The 20,747-nt window shown below is 39.2% G+C and overlaps 1 protein-coding gene across 1 annotated transcript in view; it reads left to right on the forward strand.

Moving 5' to 3' along the window:
- Window positions 1-16,614, forward strand: part of dok4 (docking protein 4) — a 56,780-nt gene extending 40,166 nt beyond the window's left edge. Inside the window, exons 3-9 of the mRNA XM_036587098.1 lie at window positions 6,289-6,396; window positions 9,123-9,237; window positions 10,696-10,815; window positions 11,512-11,701; window positions 13,175-13,313; window positions 13,970-14,087; window positions 15,681-16,614. Of these exons, the coding sequence (XP_036442991.1) occupies window positions 6,289-6,396; window positions 9,123-9,237; window positions 10,696-10,815; window positions 11,512-11,701; window positions 13,175-13,313; window positions 13,970-14,087; window positions 15,681-15,820 (930 nt within the window). The 3' untranslated portion in view covers window positions 15,821-16,614. The remainder of the gene's footprint in view (window positions 1-6,288; window positions 6,397-9,122; window positions 9,238-10,695; window positions 10,816-11,511; window positions 11,702-13,174; window positions 13,314-13,969; window positions 14,088-15,680) is intronic.
- The last annotated feature ends 4,133 nt before the right edge of the window (window positions 16,615-20,747 follow it).

Raw genomic sequence — 20,747 nt, forward strand, 5'->3', positions numbered from 1 at the left:
ATTCCATTGTTTTCTGTGGAGGTTGCTGTGGGAAATTCCGCCACTACCAGCATTTCGCTGACTGTGGGAAGCAGAACATTCTATGAGTTTTCCCAGTGAAATAAAGCAGACGTTCATTTTTTAATTTGATTTTGTTTATTTAGGAGCCGTGGTCACCCAGCATCGCATTGTCGAAGTTTATAACATGTTGAAGTTTTAAACGCAGACCCCCCTCTTGTATTTTTATTAATGGTGACGTTGCTAAAACTCTCCTCTGATAATCAGCATTTTTAGCTGGTAACACATTTAAAGTAGTTCCATTTCTTCATGTCCCCGTCAGTCGTTTATGTCTATGAGGCACTGAATGACAGTACTTCAATAGGAAAACGTGAACAAACCATTAGGCTAACAAAGCTGAGGCAAAAAAAAGTCAGCATGTTGAGTTAGTGAAGTCTGTGTATGCTGACTTAGCTCTGTTTGACCTTTTTTTTTGTTTTTGTAAAATAGGCTGTAGAGAGACCGTTTTGTCCTACCCTTGTGCGTCACCTCCTAGTGTTAGTTTTAGTGCACAGTGGACATGGGCCCTTCAAGATTGCATGGTCATGGATCGGATGTGCATCTGATCTAGCAACACACATGAAAGATAGTAGCTCAGATCTGGTTGGAAAAGTAACAGTTTTGGCATTCATACAGATCGGAAAACAGCAAAACTGTCCCACAAATCTGATATATGGATCAGTGGCTGAACCGTCTAAGCGTTGGCTCTGTCATCAGGAGGTCGCGAGTTCGATCCCGTGACGCTACAGCCGTCCATGGTCGGGAGTCCAAGATAGCACAGTTGTCCTCTTTCTCTCTAGGTGGGCAGGATGGCCCCAAACCCCACCATCACTCAGCATGATGCTAGTCAGCACAGGCGCCTGTTAGCTGATGCAACAGAACTGATGGTTAGCATCTCCTCAGAGCGCGTTCAGCTGTACAGTGGCGCTGCGTTAGCGGCAGTTTGATGGTGGAGCTTCACAGGACATGATTGGGGGAGACCTGACTAGTGGGTGGAATTAGATACGACGAAATTGGGGAGAAAATTTGGGAAAAGTCCAAAAAAACATATCTGTAAGTGTCAAATATTGGATTTGTATGCATAATATATGGATTATTCATGGTTCTGTACGTCCCAGTACAGTTATAATTGTTCCTATGTTACCTGTTTGTCTTTAAATATTAAATTATTTAAATGTGTCAGGGAGCAATATTTTAATTTATTTATGTTTTAATGATTTTATTGCGTAGCTTACAGTGTATGTTTCTGAAGTTAAGTAGCTAAGAATGCTAATACTAATATTTTTTAATTTAATAGGAAGTTTGTGGAATAAGTAATATATATACCATCCATATATGAGTAATGTTTTCTATCATATGTTGTGTGTTACACGTATGTTTGTGTATGTTATGTGTTTATATTATGTGTTGATATATGATTGAAATATATGTCCCATGTTTAAAAACGGCCAATTTCTAATAAATTGGCACATCACATATATGTCAATATATTTATAATCCATATATTGCCATATATGGATGCCACAGATCTGCAAGAGTTTAACCTCATTATGTGAACATAGCCTTGCAGAACCCCTTGCGTGTGACATCATCGCCACTAGACATTTTACCTTTGGTCAACATTGTCAACCTTTCCATATTTCATTGGTCCTTTAGGTCTGAGATTTTATAGGATAGGAAGACAATAATTTTGGTTTTAAGGCCGGAGATCTGTAAAGGATAAGGAGCTGTTTTGTTGTTTAGTTGAGTTATTGTGTTTGAGTAAAAAGGTAACACTTGGTAAGGAAAGTGCAGCTGCTTTCCTCAGGGATTCAGACAAAATCTTAAACATGCTAAATTTAACTAAAAGATTTACTGAAACAAACAGCCGAATACCTTTGACACTTGATCCCTGAGCTTTTTCTTAGCTCAGGATTTCAAACAGAATATTCTGCAAATTGTCAGAGACTTTTTTTTTCTCCCTGGCTTCTTCCCTAAGCTCTCTCTATGTCTCTCTCTCTTTCTCTCTCTCCCTCTCTCTCTCTCTCTCTCCCTCTCCCTCTCTCACGCGCTCTCTCTTTCCCTCTCACGCTCTCTCTCTCTCTCTCCCTCTCTCGCGCTCTCTCTCTTCCTCTCTCGTGCTCTCTCTCTCTCCCTCTCTCGTGCACGCTCTCTCTCGCACGCTCTTTCTCTCTCTCTTGCTCTCTCCCTCCCTCTCTCTCACTCTCTTGCTCTCCTTCCCTCTCTCTCACTCGTGCTCTCTCTCTCTCTCTCCCTCTCTCTCCCTCTCTTCTCTCTCTCTCTCCCTCTCTCTCTCTCTTTCTCACTCTCTCTCCCTCTCTCTCTCTCTCTTACTCTCTCATGCGCTCTCTCTCTCCTTCTTTCCTTCTGTTACCCCCTTGTGCAATATCCTCATTATTATTTTAATGCTGGTAACATTTTCTGATGATGTTCTCTCAGGACATTCACCGGCTTCTTCGAATTTTCCATTCCCACCTTAAATGACGCAGCAGTTATTGTAACGCCTCAGGTGCCACAATGTAAATTCTGTGCCATTTAAGGTGGAACAGGAAAATTTGAACAAGCAGCTGCCGAAGCTTCAGCTTCATAGAGAGTTGAAAGGCATGATATGAGCAGGTTGCTCTGTTTCTGCTTGACAGCTGAGTAACATTAACTTATTTTTGCTGTTTCACAGAACCGACAGGTCAGTATTGGTTTGTCCCATTTGCTAATGTTTGTGATGCTAATCACAACTGCTGCACATTTAAGGTGGAACAGAAAACTCGAACAAGAAGCTGTGAAAAAGAAGCTCAGTTCAGCCTCGTAGTTTTAACACAGGTAGTATTTTTGATAAGGAGTTTTAGCTTATCAGAAAGTCCTACCTAGAGGTTTTATTTACAGATATACCTGTAAATATGCGCTACAGTACGACATTTCCATAATCCTTACTGTTGTGCAGCTTGGTGACATTAAATTGATTTGCAGTAGCTTTAGCTTGCATGTAGCAATATTATTATTAAGACTCTTTCATGACCTCATGATTCAGTGGATCCAGTCAAATTCGGGAGAAAAATGTACACACAACAAAACGTATCGGGTTCTGAACATTTTTATTTATCACAGAGTGCGATAGAGGCGATTTTTTTGAAACCCTATTAATTTTGGCCATAGACAAAATGGAGCTCAGACCTGAAGTTCCTAATATGGGCATAATGTGGATTGTTGTTTGTGTGTGCATGTGTATTTGGATGTATGCATGTTGAGAGTGTGTGCGCATGTGTGTGTGTGTACGTGTGGGTGGGAGTGGGGGGTGTGCGTGTGTGTGTGTGAGATTGGTCTCAGGTGTAGTCAGTTTGCCAAGCAGGTGCCTGAATATGAGGTTTCCGTGGCAACAGTAGGTTTGATTGTTGAAGGGCATCAGAGGCTCGAACAGAGGGGGCTTTTCTATCTGAGAGAGCGAGACAGAGGCGCCTGGTGCTGAGGGGCTCAAATATCATTAACTTGAAGAGCACTGCCGATTAGTTTATGATGATTCAGAAAAATCTTGGCTGGACTTTTTAACTTATCCTTTTAGCTGCTTCTTCACAGTAGCTGTGCTCGGATCACGGTGGGTAGCGTCTCACTGATACTGTCAGTTCTTGCAAAAGAGAACACAAACTCAGGTATTTTCTCTGGAATGTTTCTCTATCATGGTGATGAGCTGCTTCAGTTCTGTGAAAAAGTATTTGCCTGATTTATTGTATTTTTGTCACAATGAAGTGTTTCAGATATACAAAACAAAATTTACAAGGCCCGGCTGAGTAATCATAAAACGCTTTAACTGATCATTTTATTTATTGAAGGAAAAAACAAACCAAACCCAACTAGCCCTCTGTGAAAAAAATGTTGCCCCCTTAGTTACTCAATCAACCAATTAACCAAACTTAGTTGTTAATCGGGATCAAACAAGATGGTTACTAAGTTTAGAGAGCGATTACTTATTGCTATGTGGGTGATATGGGTGTTACAAAACCTTTTAATATAATGATGTTTTTTTTCCTTCAGTAATTGAAGTGATCATTAAAAAACTTGTTTTGTGTTTCCTCGTGTTCACGTTGTCTTATTTTCCATTTTGAATGAGAATCTGAAACCGTGTAGAGTGACAAATGCAGAAATAGAAATCAGGAGGGGGCAAATACTTTTTCATGGCATTGTGAGCACCAGTTTTGCCTTTTATGATTACTGTCAGATGGAATTATATTACAGCTTCCCAGTTCCTGTGTGTGTTTTATGTATTTAGAGTAATATTTTTATTGTATTGGCTTTCCAACAGGGTGGCAGTTGTGTGCATATTTTAGGTAAAGGCTTTGTAAACATTGAACTCACTGGGCCTCATTATCCAAAAAAGTTTTTTTTCTGAAATTTTTTCCTGAGGAAGATCCTGAGAAAAAGTCTCCGTCAGATTCATGACGTGTTCTTAAAACGCAAAACTGTTCTCACCTTTGTGCTCTTGAGTGTGTGTAGATTCTCCTCTTCCCTAAGAACAAATCCCAGATAAGAGAACATTGGTGAACAACAAAGTGTTCATAAAAAACTGGGTAAGTGGGTTTTGAAAGTGGTTCATTCTTTCTTTCTAAGAATGGTTGGTGAACGAAGTCCATTGTTTCCAGGTCGCCATTTTCAGAATGTACCTAAAACCTCATGCAACAGTTTCACTTGTATATGAGAAGTGGGATTTCATTAGGGGTGCGGGAAAAAAACGATTCTTAGATGCATTGCGATGCAGACGTGGACGATTCTGAATCGATTCATAAATGTCAAAAATCGATTTTCTAAATATTTAATTTATAACGTAATGTTGACGGAACGCAAAGGGCGGAACCTGGAAGTGGGAAAGTGCAGCGCCCGGACAGTCTGTGGCGGCACATAACAAAAACCACTGGGTGAGTGAGAAATCCGACCGGCTCCCTCTGCATTAAAGCCAGGTTAGATCAGGAGTCACAACACAAATGATAAGAAGAGCCGTTTTGACCTTTCAACAAAAATCAAACCAGCTTGGGAGCCACAACATTTAATGTCCAGCATGTCTCATTGTGTGCTGATGTTCTAGTTTAGGCTATAAAATATAAACGAGAGCGCAGATTTACTCTGCTCTGCTTTAAGCTTCGCCTACAGCCGCTTTCCTCCCATCTCCGCCAGAAAACATTTCCTCAAAAACTGAATAGTTTCTTGTAAAATGTCTCTCAGCTTTCGGCTGTTTTACGAGGCTGAAGTCGCTTCTCACTCGCCAGCTTCTTGCTGAACTTTCCCGTTCCACCTTAAATTCTGACTGAGGCGCCGAATGTAAAAGCGGCACCATTTAAGGTGGAACGGGAAAATTAGAAAGAGAAGCGACCGTTTAGAGTTTGACAGCGTCTCGTTGGAGATTTAACGTACCAGGAAACCAACTGCGCTGCTTATAAATGCGAATAAGTCCATTCATCTCCACATGTTCGTCTTTCACTTTTCCTTTTTCGTTCGTTTCACTCGGAGAAACCTCGTTGCTAGGTGACCTGTAGTCTTTCGCGCCCCCCCCCCTTTTTTCACGAGACCAAAACCGAAGTTATGAAATCACTACAGACTATATAATGTGCTGCGTGGTCATCCATCACCACAGGACCTTATTTCACCGTAACAGCGCATTTTATCGCAGATGAGTGGCAGCAGCGTCTCCTAACAAGAGCAGTGAATGAGAGCCTTCCAGTTCACTGACCACATCACTTCCATTAGTTTTATTAGTAAAAGATATTGGAAGTAAATTCATTATGGATCATTATAGATACTTAGCTTTAAAACTACAAAGTCCTCACACAGTAAGAAAATAGAAATCATGTATAGAAAAAAAGATGCATCGATAATCGTTTTATAATCGCATCGCAGCCTCTGAATCGTAATCGAATCGAGTCGTGAGGTGCCCAGAGAATCCCACCTCTAGATTTCATCATTAGATATTAGAAGGAGTTTGCAAGCTGCTTTTTGCTCATTTTTTGTATTAATCATAGCAAAGTATACCATCTGCTAACACGTAGTAATGGGGAGCTTTTGCTCTCAACAGTGTCTTCAGTATTCAGAAATGTATTTGCACTAATAAAGCCTGACGAGTAGACTTTATTCTTCATGAGCACAGTTTTAAAATACAGCAGAGAGCAGCTCCTAATGATAAACCTCATACTGTGTTAGCTCACACTGATAAGTAAAGATGAATAAGACATTTTCAGTGAAGTGTGTGTGTGTGTGTGTGTGTGTGTGTTTCAGATCTATCGGCGCTGCTGGCTGGTGTTTAAGAAATCCTCCAGTAAAGGGCCTCGCCGTCTGGAGAAGTACCCTGATGAGAAGTCAGCTTACATTAGAGCCTGTCCTAAGGTACACAACACTCACTATCGACAGTACCTCACAAAAGTTTGAAAACACCTGAAACTGTATAAACTTACCTTTACTTAATACTTCATTATATGATCAGTGATGCAAATTCAGTATTTAGTAAAATACAAATACATTTCAATTAATTAGGCACCCAAAGTTATATTTTAGCAATAAAGTGTAGTGTGAGTACAGCTAGGCGATATGGCAGAAATGTCATATGATACTTCAAGAAGTTTTCATGGTACACAATATGTCACAATATTTATTTTTTTTGACATTTGATAAGTCAGAACAGACAAAGTAGTGCCACATTTAAAAAAACCCCAAAACTATCAAATACTATACTATTCAAATACTATCAAAAATTATTAATCCAGTGATTTGGATTTAGCAATTTACATACTGTGCTGCACTAAATCCAGTTAAACAGGACTAATTATGCAAAATTATGGAGTGTTTGTTTTTGTCTTTTTGGGCCTTCTGCCCACCACAGACATTGCACTTTGGCACCCCAAAACAAAAATTCTGGGCATCTGGGCAGACCTGCTGTATAGAAGGACATGCCGGATGATTTTCTGCTGAAACTGGTGGCCTGCTTTGATTTATGTTCCTTATATTTTTTGTTATATATTGTTTCATGTGTTAAGTTTTACGTACCTCATAGTAAAGATGGGGAAAAATAATGATAATATTTGAGTTTAAAAATGTTGTCAGTACTCGAAGGCCAGTCAGTAGAGATTTCATTAGGAGTAGAAAGATGGTGTAGTAGGTTACATGCTTGCATTTCATGCAGGACAAAGGAGTTCAGTCCCACTGTTCAGATAGGAATCCTAAATTGCATTGTATTCATTAATATTCAGTGTCATTAGGTGAGAGTCCTAACATTACCTTCACCTGCCTTTGTAAACTGTACTGGATAAATGTGTAAACTTGAAATCTTACTTAAATATCCTTTTTCTACTTTACAAACAAAAAACAACTGCTTTATATATATATATATATACAGCTTTTAATGTTGATTTGTTTTACAGTTCTGTTTTGCTCCAATAAAAAGACTGAAGTGAACAAAATTTTCTTTTAAAGGAATAAAGTAATTACAATTACAACATTATTACAATGTCATATCACAAAACATCACATAATTTTAAATCTTTAAACCCTTTGCAAAGTAGCCATAAGAGGCAATAATTTCATATTCAGAATATGTTTAGAGTACATAAGATAACACTGCATTATTCCCAAAGGGAAATTAGTGTTTCAGCAGCAAACACACAAGACCAACATGGAAGACATGAATGTAAGATAAAAATTGTAGAAAAGAATAAGGAACTGTATACAATACTATATAATATATATATATATATATATATATATACAAAAAACTTGCACTTGTCTGTAAAAGAATTGAAGTTACCATTACTGCAAAAGTTAAAGTCACAGTTACTGTTATAGTTACTTTTGCAGTTTTATAATAACATGTAGAGAACATATTGATAAGGCACAAACTTTTTTTTTCATGTAATTCTTTTGCTAATGTTTCATGAAAAATTCACTTCTTTAAATGAAGACACAACATTCGCAACATTATTGTGTTTTTTGCCTGTTTCATTCCCACTGCCATCTCCGGAACTAATTCACCATTCCCAATAACTAATTCTTGTAAATTTGACTATATAAAGTGAGTAGCTGTGTGATTTTTAGTTATGTATGAGCCACTACAACATCAATGCTAAGCTTATCACTCAAGAACATGTCCAGTACTGGAGACTGTTCCGTCATCCCTCAAAAGTTCAGTAACACTAAGATTAATAGCTGACTCATCATATTGATTGATCAGTCTACTCAGGCTTTAGCAGAAACATCAGTGTTTGTAAAGAAGCCGTTTTTGGAGTTTTTCTGTGTGTTGCCTTACATACTGCGCACAGATTTTAAAATAGTTTATTCTAAAAGTGTTCTAAAAATTTTAAAGGTTACTTAAAAAGGTAACTATGTTATGAATACTGTCTTAACAAAATATAACTTGGACTGAATTTAGATACCTTATTTCTGTATTTTGAATACATATTCTCATTACTTGTATACCGTAACATCACACCATAACATCATATCATAATACCATGTCATACCACGGTCATGCAGCGATCCCCACCCCAGCCTTGCTGTATTTATCCAAACACAAACATTTCAATATCAAAAAATATCTAGATACCAACAAGGCATCACAATGTCTAACGTAAGTGTGTCCTAATGAATTTATAAGAGCAGTTAAGAAATTTCAAAATCAGGTCTGAAAATGACCAGCTGTATATGTCTGTGTACATGTGTGTGACCGCTGTCTGAATCTGTCCTCTCACTCTGAGGCTCCCTGTTTGTGGTAATCAATACTTCAGGCAGGAGATCATCCTCACCTTTACACACACACACACACACACCCCCACCCACGCATGGATGGTCTGTCAGAGATCAATTAAAATGGTTGAAATAGGAGTATGTGTGGTCCCACCTGCCGATCATGCCCACTCTATCTGATCCACTCTCAGTTGCTTTGTCAGCTTCTTCTCTTCTTCATTGCTCAGTTAATGCTTTTATGAGATGATGAGTCTCTTAATTTCTTGTAATGGCCTCTGCAGACCACAGACATAAAGACACTGCATTAACTTCTGCAAGTAAATTTTCCTCAAAATCCCAGTGATTTATACATTACTTCCTGCCCCGACTGTCTACAGGTGACAGAGATCAGTAATGTGAAAAATGTGACGAGACTGCCGCGCGACACCAAGCGCCAAGCTGTGACCATCGTCTTCACTGATGACACCTCTCGGACTTTCACCTGTGAATCAGGTAACTCTTCGTTGAATTGTATTGAGACGAAACACGCCCTGTGTGACATAGCCTTTTCATATTCTTTCTCTTTTTTGGGATTTAAGTTTTGTTTATTATAATATTATAATTTGTGAATCAGAACTGTGAGGTAGAATTGCTTGACTGTCCTACATGCCTTCTATGTCTCATGTCTCTGCTATCAAGGCCTTTTTGGGGCCCTAAGTAGTATTTGTTGGGCCCCCCATCTTGCTAGCTGATATACTGTAAGATTATAGGATAACAAATAACTAATTACAAGCTGTGTTTGAATTATATACATGTATAACTGGTTAGTTGTGTATTGCTGATAATTGGGGTTTTAATAGGCTGCGATTTTAAGTTACAGATAACCTTCTCAGCATTTTCAGCTCTGTCTCACGACACAGTATTTTTTGTTTACCCAGCTAAATTTAAGCTTACACTCTTAGCGACACGGGTTCTATACAGTACTGGAAAAGTTTTTTTTGACTCGTAACAATAGTGGAACCCTTTTTGGTGCTATATAGAATAATTTTTAAAAGGGTTCTTTAAAGAACCATGTACAACAGATTTCCATCATAGAGAAGAACCATTTGACGATGCATAGAACCATTTATGCGTTCAAATGGTTCCTTAAGTGTTCATGGTTCTACACAGAACCATTCCCTTTACTAAAGAGCCCTTGAAGAACCATTTTTGTTGAGAGTTTAATTTGATCTGGTGACTGTGGCGCCAGCGTTGCTTTTTTAGAGTTAGTGAGTTTAGGTTTTAGTAAGTTCTACTTTGTACACATTTAGGTAGCATGATTTCTTTTTCCCTCTTTGGTTTCACGTGATTGGCTGCTGGTCATAAACATCATGCTTTCATGTTCACATGAGTAGCTGAGTTGCTATACCTGTATTAATTATAGCCTTCAGTGTTTAAACCTGGATTAACAGAGAAAGTTGTTAACCACTGTCGTAAAATCAGTAAACTGATTTTGTTTGTTAGGTTTTGTTAGGTTTAGTCAGAAAGTCTGCCAGAGGTGAACCTGCTTCAATACACAGACCCCAGATCCACAACGTCTTGTTGTCCAACTACAAGCCAAAACAAATGGCGTAATGTTAACACAACAACAACAACAACAGAAGAACATATCTTAAAGCTGTTTCTTTTCGTCTTGTTCTTTTTTATTTTTGGCTCCAGATGTGTAGACCTGATTAACCAGCTGCTTTTTTCCTCTCATTCGAACGTCTTAGATAACATTATGGTACACTAATAATCCAAAGTTATTAGGGGGGCCCCCTGGTGGCTCTGGGGTCTAAGCAGCTGCTTGTGTTGCTTATAAGGTAGATGCAGGACTGCTTTTGGGAACTCTGTAACAAGTGCATTGTCAGCAGTGAACATAGTACACAGTACAGTTTTATCGTCTGAAGCTCTAACCTGTAACCCTCTGAGCATTTGTGTTCTGTCCGTTAGAGCTGGAGGCGGAGGAGTGGTTTAAAACCCTCTCAGTTGAGTGCCTGGGCACCCGACTGAATGACATCAGTCTTGGGGAACCTGACCTTCTGGCCGCCGGAGTTCAGTGTGAGCACAAAGGTTGGTTCAGACTTCAAACTCTGTCATAATCACTGAATGAGTCTGTAACTACTATACCTAAGAATCCTGTACATTCTGTAATGTAATGACTTGATCATTGATATTTACTCAGACGCTGTTTAATTTTTTCCCCCACAGTTTTCAGTATTGTTAATAGAGTAAACATCAAATTTACACAATTTTCTACTAATTACAGCTGGAGATGTTTGGTGTTCAAATTTAGCTTCTTTAGTCCGGTTCCCGAGCTGTGAGACTGATGTTGCTGACAAACACTTTACATCCGCAAAACTTTCCTCAACCCAACTAAACCACATCCTGGTTTTAGTTAAGGTCACACAGACTTGAGCATGTGCTTTAGGGCACAGTGTGACTGACTGTGCAAAATTTGACAGTGTAACTAGACAGCAGGTGCTGAATTCTGACAAAGTCTGACCACAGAATCAGACTCCCGTTCACGTTCACTTGTTATGGACATATGGCTTCTACATTTAATTCATAATTTCTATTGTTTATTAAATATGTGATGTCTTTAGTTTGGAAACTGCCTGAGTTACATGCATTCAAATGATCAGTATTTGGCTCAATATCTGTTGTCTAAAGTGATTAAAAGGTTAAAACCTCACTGTCTCTGTGACGTTGGCTGTGCTCTGATACCTGGACTAATGCAATTGGCTTGTCCCTTGTTGACTCATCTAGAGCGATTTAATGTGTTCCTGCTGCCCTGTCCCAATCTGGACATCTATGGAGAGTGCATGATGCAGATCACTCATGAGAACATCTACCTGTGGGACATTCACAACCCCCGCACCAAGTTAGTCACTTGGCCCCTCTGCTCGCTCCGCCGCTACGGCCGTGACGCCACCCGTTTCACCTTTGAGGCGGGCAGGTAAGAAACCGTGGGTGAGGCTTTAGTAGCCATCAAAAAAAGAGGTAGCTTCCAAGTTGGCGGGCACCCTAGAAGGTGTAGTGAAGTGATCAGGTGTTGAGATTCTGTGTCCACTGTAATTCTGTGATGCTCTTTAGTGGATGTATGGAAAAAAATAATATTATGATATAATTAAGGTTTCTGACAGTTCCAGTATACATTTTGGCAAAGAGTTTTTATGAATATTTGATCAAAAACATTTTGGATGTTTAAGTAAATCTATTTTTGTATATTACCAATGGCATATTAATGTCCTTTCACTTTTAATAAGAACCATTTTTAACAACTGAATTAAGTCTAAAATATATTTGTTTGGCAAAATAATAAAGACAGATATTAACAAAATTAATTTTTATTTAAGTCAGTATTGCTTTCTTGCCCTAATGAGATAAAGGCAAGGGCATGTAAATGCTTAATGTCTCTTACACTCGAGCTTTTATCTACAAGTGTCAAACTCTGCTGAAATTTGGTAAATATTTCAAAGCGTTCGTGCTATCAGTATTAGCTGAGAAGAACATCGATAAAGAACAGACAGCCTTAGAAATATACATAGGAAGAACAGTGAAGAAACACTGTAAACATGAAACATTGCAATCTCTTACCCCAAATCTGTTGCATTATGCTCTTTGACTCTAGTTCAAAGGTCCATATTAAAGTCACAAAACCACACAAAACAGAATAATGGATCGTCATGAAATCAGAAGTAACTTGGGTTGTTGACCCCACTTCAATAGGAACACAGAAAAGGTTTTATTTTCTTATTCCATTTGATTTATTTATAGATTTTTTTGAAAAGCATTGTATTTTGTTCAGTATCTGGTTCAGTAGCATATTATGAATGCATGATCCAGACCAGCACATCTCGAGGAGACAGACACAAGCAGAGGTGAGGTCTGTTGAACTGAGGACCTCATAAAGAGATTGATTGAATAGATTAGAGGAAATTCAATGGTGGATGAGGCGTTCTTATCTCCCCCCGGCGCTTTGATCAAATAATAAAGAAAGATTTGCAACGCCTGCAGGGTGCCCCTGAAAGGACAAAGATAAGAATATTTTGGAGTAAGAATGTGCAGTTCTACACTGCCCCCTGCTGGTAATGAGGGTATTACACGTGCGTGTGTCTCTGTGTCAGTAATTACATGAGGTGAAAAATTATTTTGAGAGGTGTACTGTAATTTGAACAATTTCCAAAAAGATGAAAATGGTTGATGAAGGACAAACAACCACCAGATGCCCTTCTTCAGCCCTGTATGTCTTCACTACAATTAAGGATGAATGCTTTTAGAATAGCTGTCAATGGGAGTACCAAAACATAGCCCATAGAATGCTGTTCAGACAAGATGTTTTTTGTTCTAAATTTGTTCTAAATTATTATTGTCGTTTGTAAAGTGGCTTTTTTGTGTGTGTGTGTGTGTGTGTGTGTGTGTGTTTTAGGATGTGTGATAGTGGTGAGGGCCTGTATACTTTCCAGACACGGGAAGGGGAGCAGATCTACCAAAGGGTCCACTCTTCTACGCTGGCCATTGCTGAGCAGCACAAGAAAGTCCTCATGGAGATGGAGAAGAACAGTAGGGTGAGTGTCACTCAGTCACTCACTGCCACGTGCCTCATCATCTATTCCTGTAATCCTGCTTTTAAGCATTAGGGCTGCATGACATGGACATGAAGTGTCATGTTTGATAAATATGTGTTTGTTCAGATGACTACAGTTGTATACAAAAGTTTGGGTGCCCCAAAATAGTTTGGTTTCTTTTCTAAGTGAAAATAAAAATCCTCTGCAGAGAACACACTTCTGCAATTCTTTAATGTACAATAAATGTTTATTTGCTGAATTTAAAGTATTGGCAGGAAAAATAAAACATAAAATGTGTCCTGTGATAAAGTTGTTATAAAATTTTGTTCTTTTTAGAGAATGTGTTAACTAATTTTCACTTTTAAAAATCAAGAAAACAAGTAGTTTGACAAATTTTGTGTCACTGACTGGGTGTGTAACAAGTGTCCTAACAAGCTGTGCATGCATGTGTGCTTTTAATTTGGCTCTGTAGCATAGTGACTAAATCACTTGCTCTCTATACCGCATTACCACCTCTCTAATTATGTGACTCACGCTGGGTGTGTAATATTAAATGATCCATTCTGTCATCACAAACACTCATACATATCAGTATCTAACGTATTATGAACACTCAATACAAACTCTGTTGTTCTTGTTCTCAACTGCTGGTTTAGCTCCTATCCAAAGACTCAGACGCAGGCTCCTACCCCTGCACGCCCACAGCCATCTTGCCTCGCAGTGCCTTCTGGCACCACATCACAGGAACACAAGGAGGAATGGACCCCGCTAATGGTAAAGACCCTACGTAGAATCTATGAATATTAAGTAGTGGCATCAAAGTTGACGCTTATATAACGTTAATGTCATAAATTACTAGTGACACAATTTTTTTTAGATGTTAACACATTTTCATAGTTTGACCCTTTATACCATTTGGAGTTCCAGCCTGAACCCTGACTGCTCGCTTGCTGTCGCTATGACTCCATAATTGTTGCCCTCTCATCCAAACACAGCTTTTAAATCACAAGAATCATCCTTTGATTACTATCTTGATAAAGTTATTTCCAACAGTGATGTGGAATGCTACAGTCTCCCTTTGAAACAAGAGGTAACGTAGCGGGTATGAGTGTGAGAGCTACAATAATGTCATTAAATTATACATATATTAAATTATACATTATATATTTTATAAAGCCCCCAGCATTGGGCTGTAGAGCATCTGAACTGCATTCTCTGGAGTGATGGCGCACCATCCACTATCTTTGGAATGAGCTGGAGTGGTGTTTATTATCCAAAGCTAATCATCCAACATCAGTACCTGACCTCACTAATACTCTTATGGCGGAATGCAATCAAATCCTCACAGCAATATTCCAACATCTAGTGGAAAGTCTTCCCAGAAGAGTAGGCAGCTGTTACTGCAGCAGAGGGGAACAAACTCTCTGTTAATACCCCGATGTCAGAAGATACGTTGGATGAGGAGGTGTCTACAAACTTTTGAACATAAAGTGTACACTGAGGTGCCAAAAGTCATCGGATAGCAGTATTTAAATAGATTATGAAGCGGTGTTACCTCAGGGGACGGCTCGGGAACCACCACACCTGCATAAGTTGTGAGGTGTTATCTTGTGAGTGAGGCTGAACACTGGTCAGAGCTCATGGCAAGGAGATGTGAATTATCAGAGTTCGAACGAGGCAGACAGATGGAACCATTTCCGAAGTTGTGCAGGCATTTAACATTCCTCGATCCACAGTGTCACGTGTGTGGAAAATGCATTACCACCCACAGTGGACAGAGAAGTGACCGCCCACGGGTGCTCAGTGATCGTGACCAGCAGCGTCTGGCTAGCATTGTCCGTGCAAACAGACAAGCGACTCTGGCACAAAATCACACCCACATTCAGTACAGGAGGCCCCCCACACATATCCCACAGGTCAGTGCTGCGTTCTGTAGTTTCCATGGGATATGGGAGCAGAAGACTTACCAGAGTGCCTCTGTTAACGCCTCGACACTGGACAAAGCGCCTCACCTGGGCTCGTGATGTTGCTAACTGGATCCTAGAAGACCGGCAACATGTGGCGTGGTCAGATGAGTCAGGGTACCAATTGTTTCGGGCTGATGGTAGGGTTTGTGTGTGGCGCAGACCCCATGAAGCCATGGACCCCAGTTGTCAACAAGGCACTGTACAGGCTGGTGCTACGATACAAGTTCCTGTCCCATGACTTTTGTCACATCAGTGTATATTTCTTGTATCTTGGTTAAACTTGAGCAATATGACAAATGTGATTAACTGTGATTAATACACAAAATATTACAATATATATCCATGATCAGTTTGTTCCATTGTTATACCATCCTAACTCTTCTCCTGTATGTCTCTTTAGGTGAGATGTACACTGGCTGTCAGTCAGGAGCGGAGTCTGACCTCTTTTCTGCACACCTTCCCCCAGAACACAACTCCACTCTTCCAGTGGGCCACAACCGACAGCACTCAACACATTACCCCACTTATCCCAGCCAGTGAGGGGCTTCACAGAGAACACCTTTAGGTTTCGTGCCTGAAAATTCCTCCAAACTGTGCTCTGTCCCAAGTCTTCTCATCTGCCTCTTCTCACCAGGGGCAGATCTTTGACACCATGCTGCCCCCAGCCATCCCTGAGAGTAGCGGAGGGCCCTTCCTGAGAGGAAATCCATTGTTAAGCGTGGAATGGATTTGGGCTTTTTTGCAAACGTGACAATAACACAAAGTTTTTTGTCATAACGTTGGTATTGACGCAGTTGCCCACAGAGGTCATGGTTTTTGGCAGGGGGCAAGACTTTAGGTTTATAATGCCTCTATCTCTGTTTCTGTAACCCATGCACGGTCTCTGTCTCTGTCTGTGTGTTGGTGCATGTCTCCTGTGACTGTGGGGGAGTTTCAAGATTAGTAGCAGGGCTGCCTTTGGTTTAGATTATTTGGAATACTTCCAAGAATGAATATAAGAGTATAGAACTAGAGTAGATAGGCTTCCACTTCACCTTCCTGCCAGCTTTTACCTACTTCAGCACTGAAACTCTTGTTCTGTAGCACGAGAGCACTAAAATTCTGTCATGCTTTAAACACAGAAGCTCAGTTTAAAAGATGTGTCTGTGACACTTCCCTCAGTCTGGAGCAGAGGGAGGAACTTGAGAGAAACCTAGGTTACTTCTGTGAGGAACTCTGAGACTTTCCATCCTTCATTCACTTTTCTTTTCCTTTCTTTTGTCTCTCATTCTCCATGGTGAGACACCTCAAGGTGGATTTATGCCCCTCTGCCTTCTCAAGAATGGTGACTGAGGAGTTTTCGCAGCATGGAAAGAAAAGACAGAAAAGTAGAGGAAAGTGACAATGAGATGTTCCCTGTGGTGGATTAATCCATCATTTACAGGCTGCAACAGCCTGTGACTCTTCCTGCTCACTAATGCATGAAGCTGCTGACCTTGTGAAGGAGACCAGAGCTCCATTTTGTCCAAATGATCTTCTGAGGGTCAGAGCTAAGCGTGACCTACAGGTCCACAGATAAAGAAGCCTATTATGGATCTGAAGACTGAGTTTACCCAGTTGAGGTGGTTAGGTGACATCTCTTGTTGGATTTTTGTAAACAATGTGTATTTACATTAACCAACAAAGCACAAATGAATGGCATTTTACTGCAGTTAACTTTCCATTGGTAGCCAAAAAATCCTGCAGCTAAAAAAATTGTATGACATTGCAGATGTGACTCAACGTTATTCCTCTGAAGCAGTAATTTAGCATAGTAGCAGGTGTTTCTTGAGATACTTTATGTTCATGTTTAATGTTTCATAATAAGCTTCAGTAGGAACAACATCATCTGCATTTTTTTTTTGCTTTTGTTTTTGTTCTAGTAAGTATTTAAGGAATAGGTTTGGTGACTTACCAGAAGTTTCTGAAAGAAACATTTGCATCAGATTTGCAAAGGGAGTTCCAAGACTGCTTACTGTGTTCCACTCGGAAGTCTATTGCTTTTATTGAGTCCAATATTCAGTGCCCTAAACATCTCGGGATTACCTCTCCTAGCCATCCACTTCCTCATGACCTTTACTATCTGCCAAACTGAATGATCCTCTCTACCAAGTGGGATTCCTGAACTGCAGTCTGTGGAGATTCTTGGTAACATTATATGTTATATCCTTGATTCTTTGTCATCCCAGAGAAGTTGGTGTCATTCATTATGTTGAGATGCACTGAGCTTTATGTCTAATGCTTATTCAATGCTGGAATCCATAAACATGCATGCAAACACTTGGGCACACAAACACACACACACACACGCACACACACACACGCACACACACTGTATATTATTTATGTCAAACAAAAGAAGGGCTAAATTTACATGCACATGTTTCTCTTCTAAATTTTGTTCTTTGTGTAAACTGTTTCTGCCACCCCACTAAGCTCATGTATATAAACTATTTATTTCACAATCAAGTGATTGTATGTTAGTGAGCAAAAGGGAAGCCACTCTGTGTGTCTGTTGATTGTCTGTATGTATGGATAATGGAGGATGGACTGCATCACAATACATATGTAGGTTCTCCACAGTTCTTTGTGGGGATCTTTTTCAACTGACTGTTGAAATGTGTATGTGGGGGTTACTTTTCATAAAGGGAAAAAACACCTTAAAAGAGTGATGTTTTGTTCTCCTGGGAGCTTCTGCGCAAATTAACAATACTTCTACATCCTGTACCCATAAATGAGGGTTTGTGTGTGGTAGAGTGTGCGTGTTGTGTCCATTAGTGCTTTAGAGTTTGTATCCTCCACACCCCTCTTTGTTGTCTTATAGAGAACTTGACTTGCCGTTTCTCATTTTCATGTGTCGCACTGCTCTTCTTGCTGTTATCACACTCGCTTTTCCCTGTTAAACTGAACCCAAGATAAAGATGGTAATAGCTGAAATTAATTATGAGCTTCACACTATATCAGCGTCCCCAATGAATGTTAAGACTGCCAAAGGAAGGCTAAGCGTATCTTAAGAATGAATTTAGATCATACTTCAGAAAATTGACGAAGTAAACTATGGATTATCAAAACAATACAACTCATTGGGTATGTATGTATATATGTGGTAAATAATTAATGGTGTAAGTTTTCACCTGTGGGGAAAATCACCTTTAGTCTTGCAATGAGCAGTGAGTGAATAATTTTTTCATAGATAGTTATTTGAGACATTCACCAACACTGTTTATAACTAAAAAACATTGATAACTACAGCACTGCCGTGCAGCAATTTGTAGGGTCCTTCTGTTATTTAATATCATTTCACAGTCTTCAGAATTGATTTGTTCTCACTGACAATTCACGTGTCATCTTTTAGATATGCTAATGTATTATTTATATAGTTAGTACTGCTAATAATTTATAGAAAAATAAGTACTGTGCAAAAGTCAGAGAACACCCTTCATTTATTTATTTTCCAGTCAAAACAGCCATTAAATACAAGCTATTCATTTTTTAGCATCAGGAAAACATTTGACAGAAAATTACACAGAATCCTCAACCACTGAAAAGGATATCAGTATTTAGTGTGTTCACTCTTTGTCTTTATTGCAACTTCCATTCATTTCAGGGACTTCAGTCTTGGAAGTTGGTGGCATTTTTTGCTTCTCTCAATCACAAAACCTGTTCAGTGATGTTGAGGTCTGGACTCTGGGAAGGCCACTCCACTGTTCTGAGAACACCAGCAGCTTCTTTGTTTGATTTGCAAATTATGTTCTTTCATTTCTCAGTAACAGCTTCTTAAAAGCCACCCATCCTTTCAGAACCATAGCGCAGAATTGTCTTCTCGATGTTTAGCACAGCTGTTTTTTTAGATTGGCACAAGGTTGTTATGAGTCCCATTTTCTTGAGATCTTTAACAAGTTTTTGAATTTTGGTTTTGGAAACTCCTGTTTTAACTTATTTTCCTTTGACTTTCTCATTCTTATGCAAGTGGTTTATCTTACATAATGTCCTCAGAAATACCTCCATAAAAATTAATTGCGTGTACTTGATGGCTGTTTTTGACTGGAACTTAAATAAATGAATAAAAATGTGCAAATTGAGTGTTGCAGTGTCCTACATGTGAAACAAAAGCATCGATACCCAAACTAACCGATCTTAGTGAAACACCCAATTGGCACATCTCATATACTTGACACAGTATAATGTGGGTTTAAATTAAATATTCCTGATGAAAAGCTATAACATGGGTGGGCAACTCCAGTCTTGGAGAGCCAGAGTCCAGCACAGTTTGGCAGTTTTCCTGGTCAAACACACCTACTAACCTGTTAATTTGGTGGAATCAAGTGTATCCGATCTTCCACCCCTGATCTAGAAGATCTACATGTCCTTGCTGCAAAGCACTTAAGTACTGAAACTTCATCATCCCTGGTTGTTGTTTTTATGCATTTTCTCCATTGTCCAGCGAAGCCTGGCTGCTTATAAATGCTACAAGTCAGTTTCCACATGAAGGGCCAGTGATAAAGTCAGAACCGTACCAAAATGTTGATTTTTTTTTTATTCAGAACTCTAAAGCTTTCTGTTTTCTTAGAATATTGGAGAGACAAAGCCAGTGCTTAGACAAATAAGATCGAAGCATGTCGCCATGGATGGGAGCCTGTCGCATGAGTGCACTTCACAAAATACCACATATGTCATGTAATATTTGTGGTATGTTTTGCATTTTTTTACAATAAAATATGTTTTTACACTATGAAATTTAGAATGATTATGTTTTTGTATTTTGTTTTTGTAGCCTCTACACTTTAAATAATAAAACCTAAGTCAGGCCAACAACCTAAATGTGCTTCCACTATATTCTTGATGAAAACAATACATTAAAGACCTCAGCATATGAGCAATTTTGACTGCTTTGCACAGTCGATTTAGAGAATCTTGGTTGTGTAGGGAAGCACCAAAGGCACTTTATCCAAATTTAAGTCAGCCTGTCTAAGTGTAATTGAATTATAGGACAAGTTATCCGGATATTGCAGTTAAAATTACATGGCTAACCCCATTATTTGGCTTTGGGAGGACATAGTTTTCAATGTAATCTACGATGGATTACAGATGGTTACATTTCCAATCTCTCCTCTCTGTAAGAGGTGAGGACAACTTGCACAGAGCCACTGTGTCACTTTGTTTGACTGGAGTTCTGTTTCTGTTCTGCTCAGAAAAACTTCACCAGGTATGACAACTTTTGTCTTCATAATTTATCATATGTCCTAAGTGGTGTGAACTGTGGCTGTTGGAGTTCTGTCAGTAATGTCAGCCACAGGCAGCGTCGTCAGAAATTATGTGCAGGATTCTAGTTTTGAAGTAGAAAGAGTCGTTTCTCTTCTAAGATGTGATTGTGTGCTGCTGCAAAAAAAATTTTCTTGCTTGCAAATGAATCAAAATATGAATATTTAAATTAATAATGTGTGAATTT

Source organism: Colossoma macropomum, unplaced genomic scaffold, assembly GCF_904425465.1.
Source record: "Colossoma macropomum unplaced genomic scaffold, Colossoma_macropomum, whole genome shotgun sequence".
Lineage (NCBI taxonomy): Eukaryota > Metazoa > Chordata > Actinopteri > Characiformes > Serrasalmidae > Colossoma > Colossoma macropomum.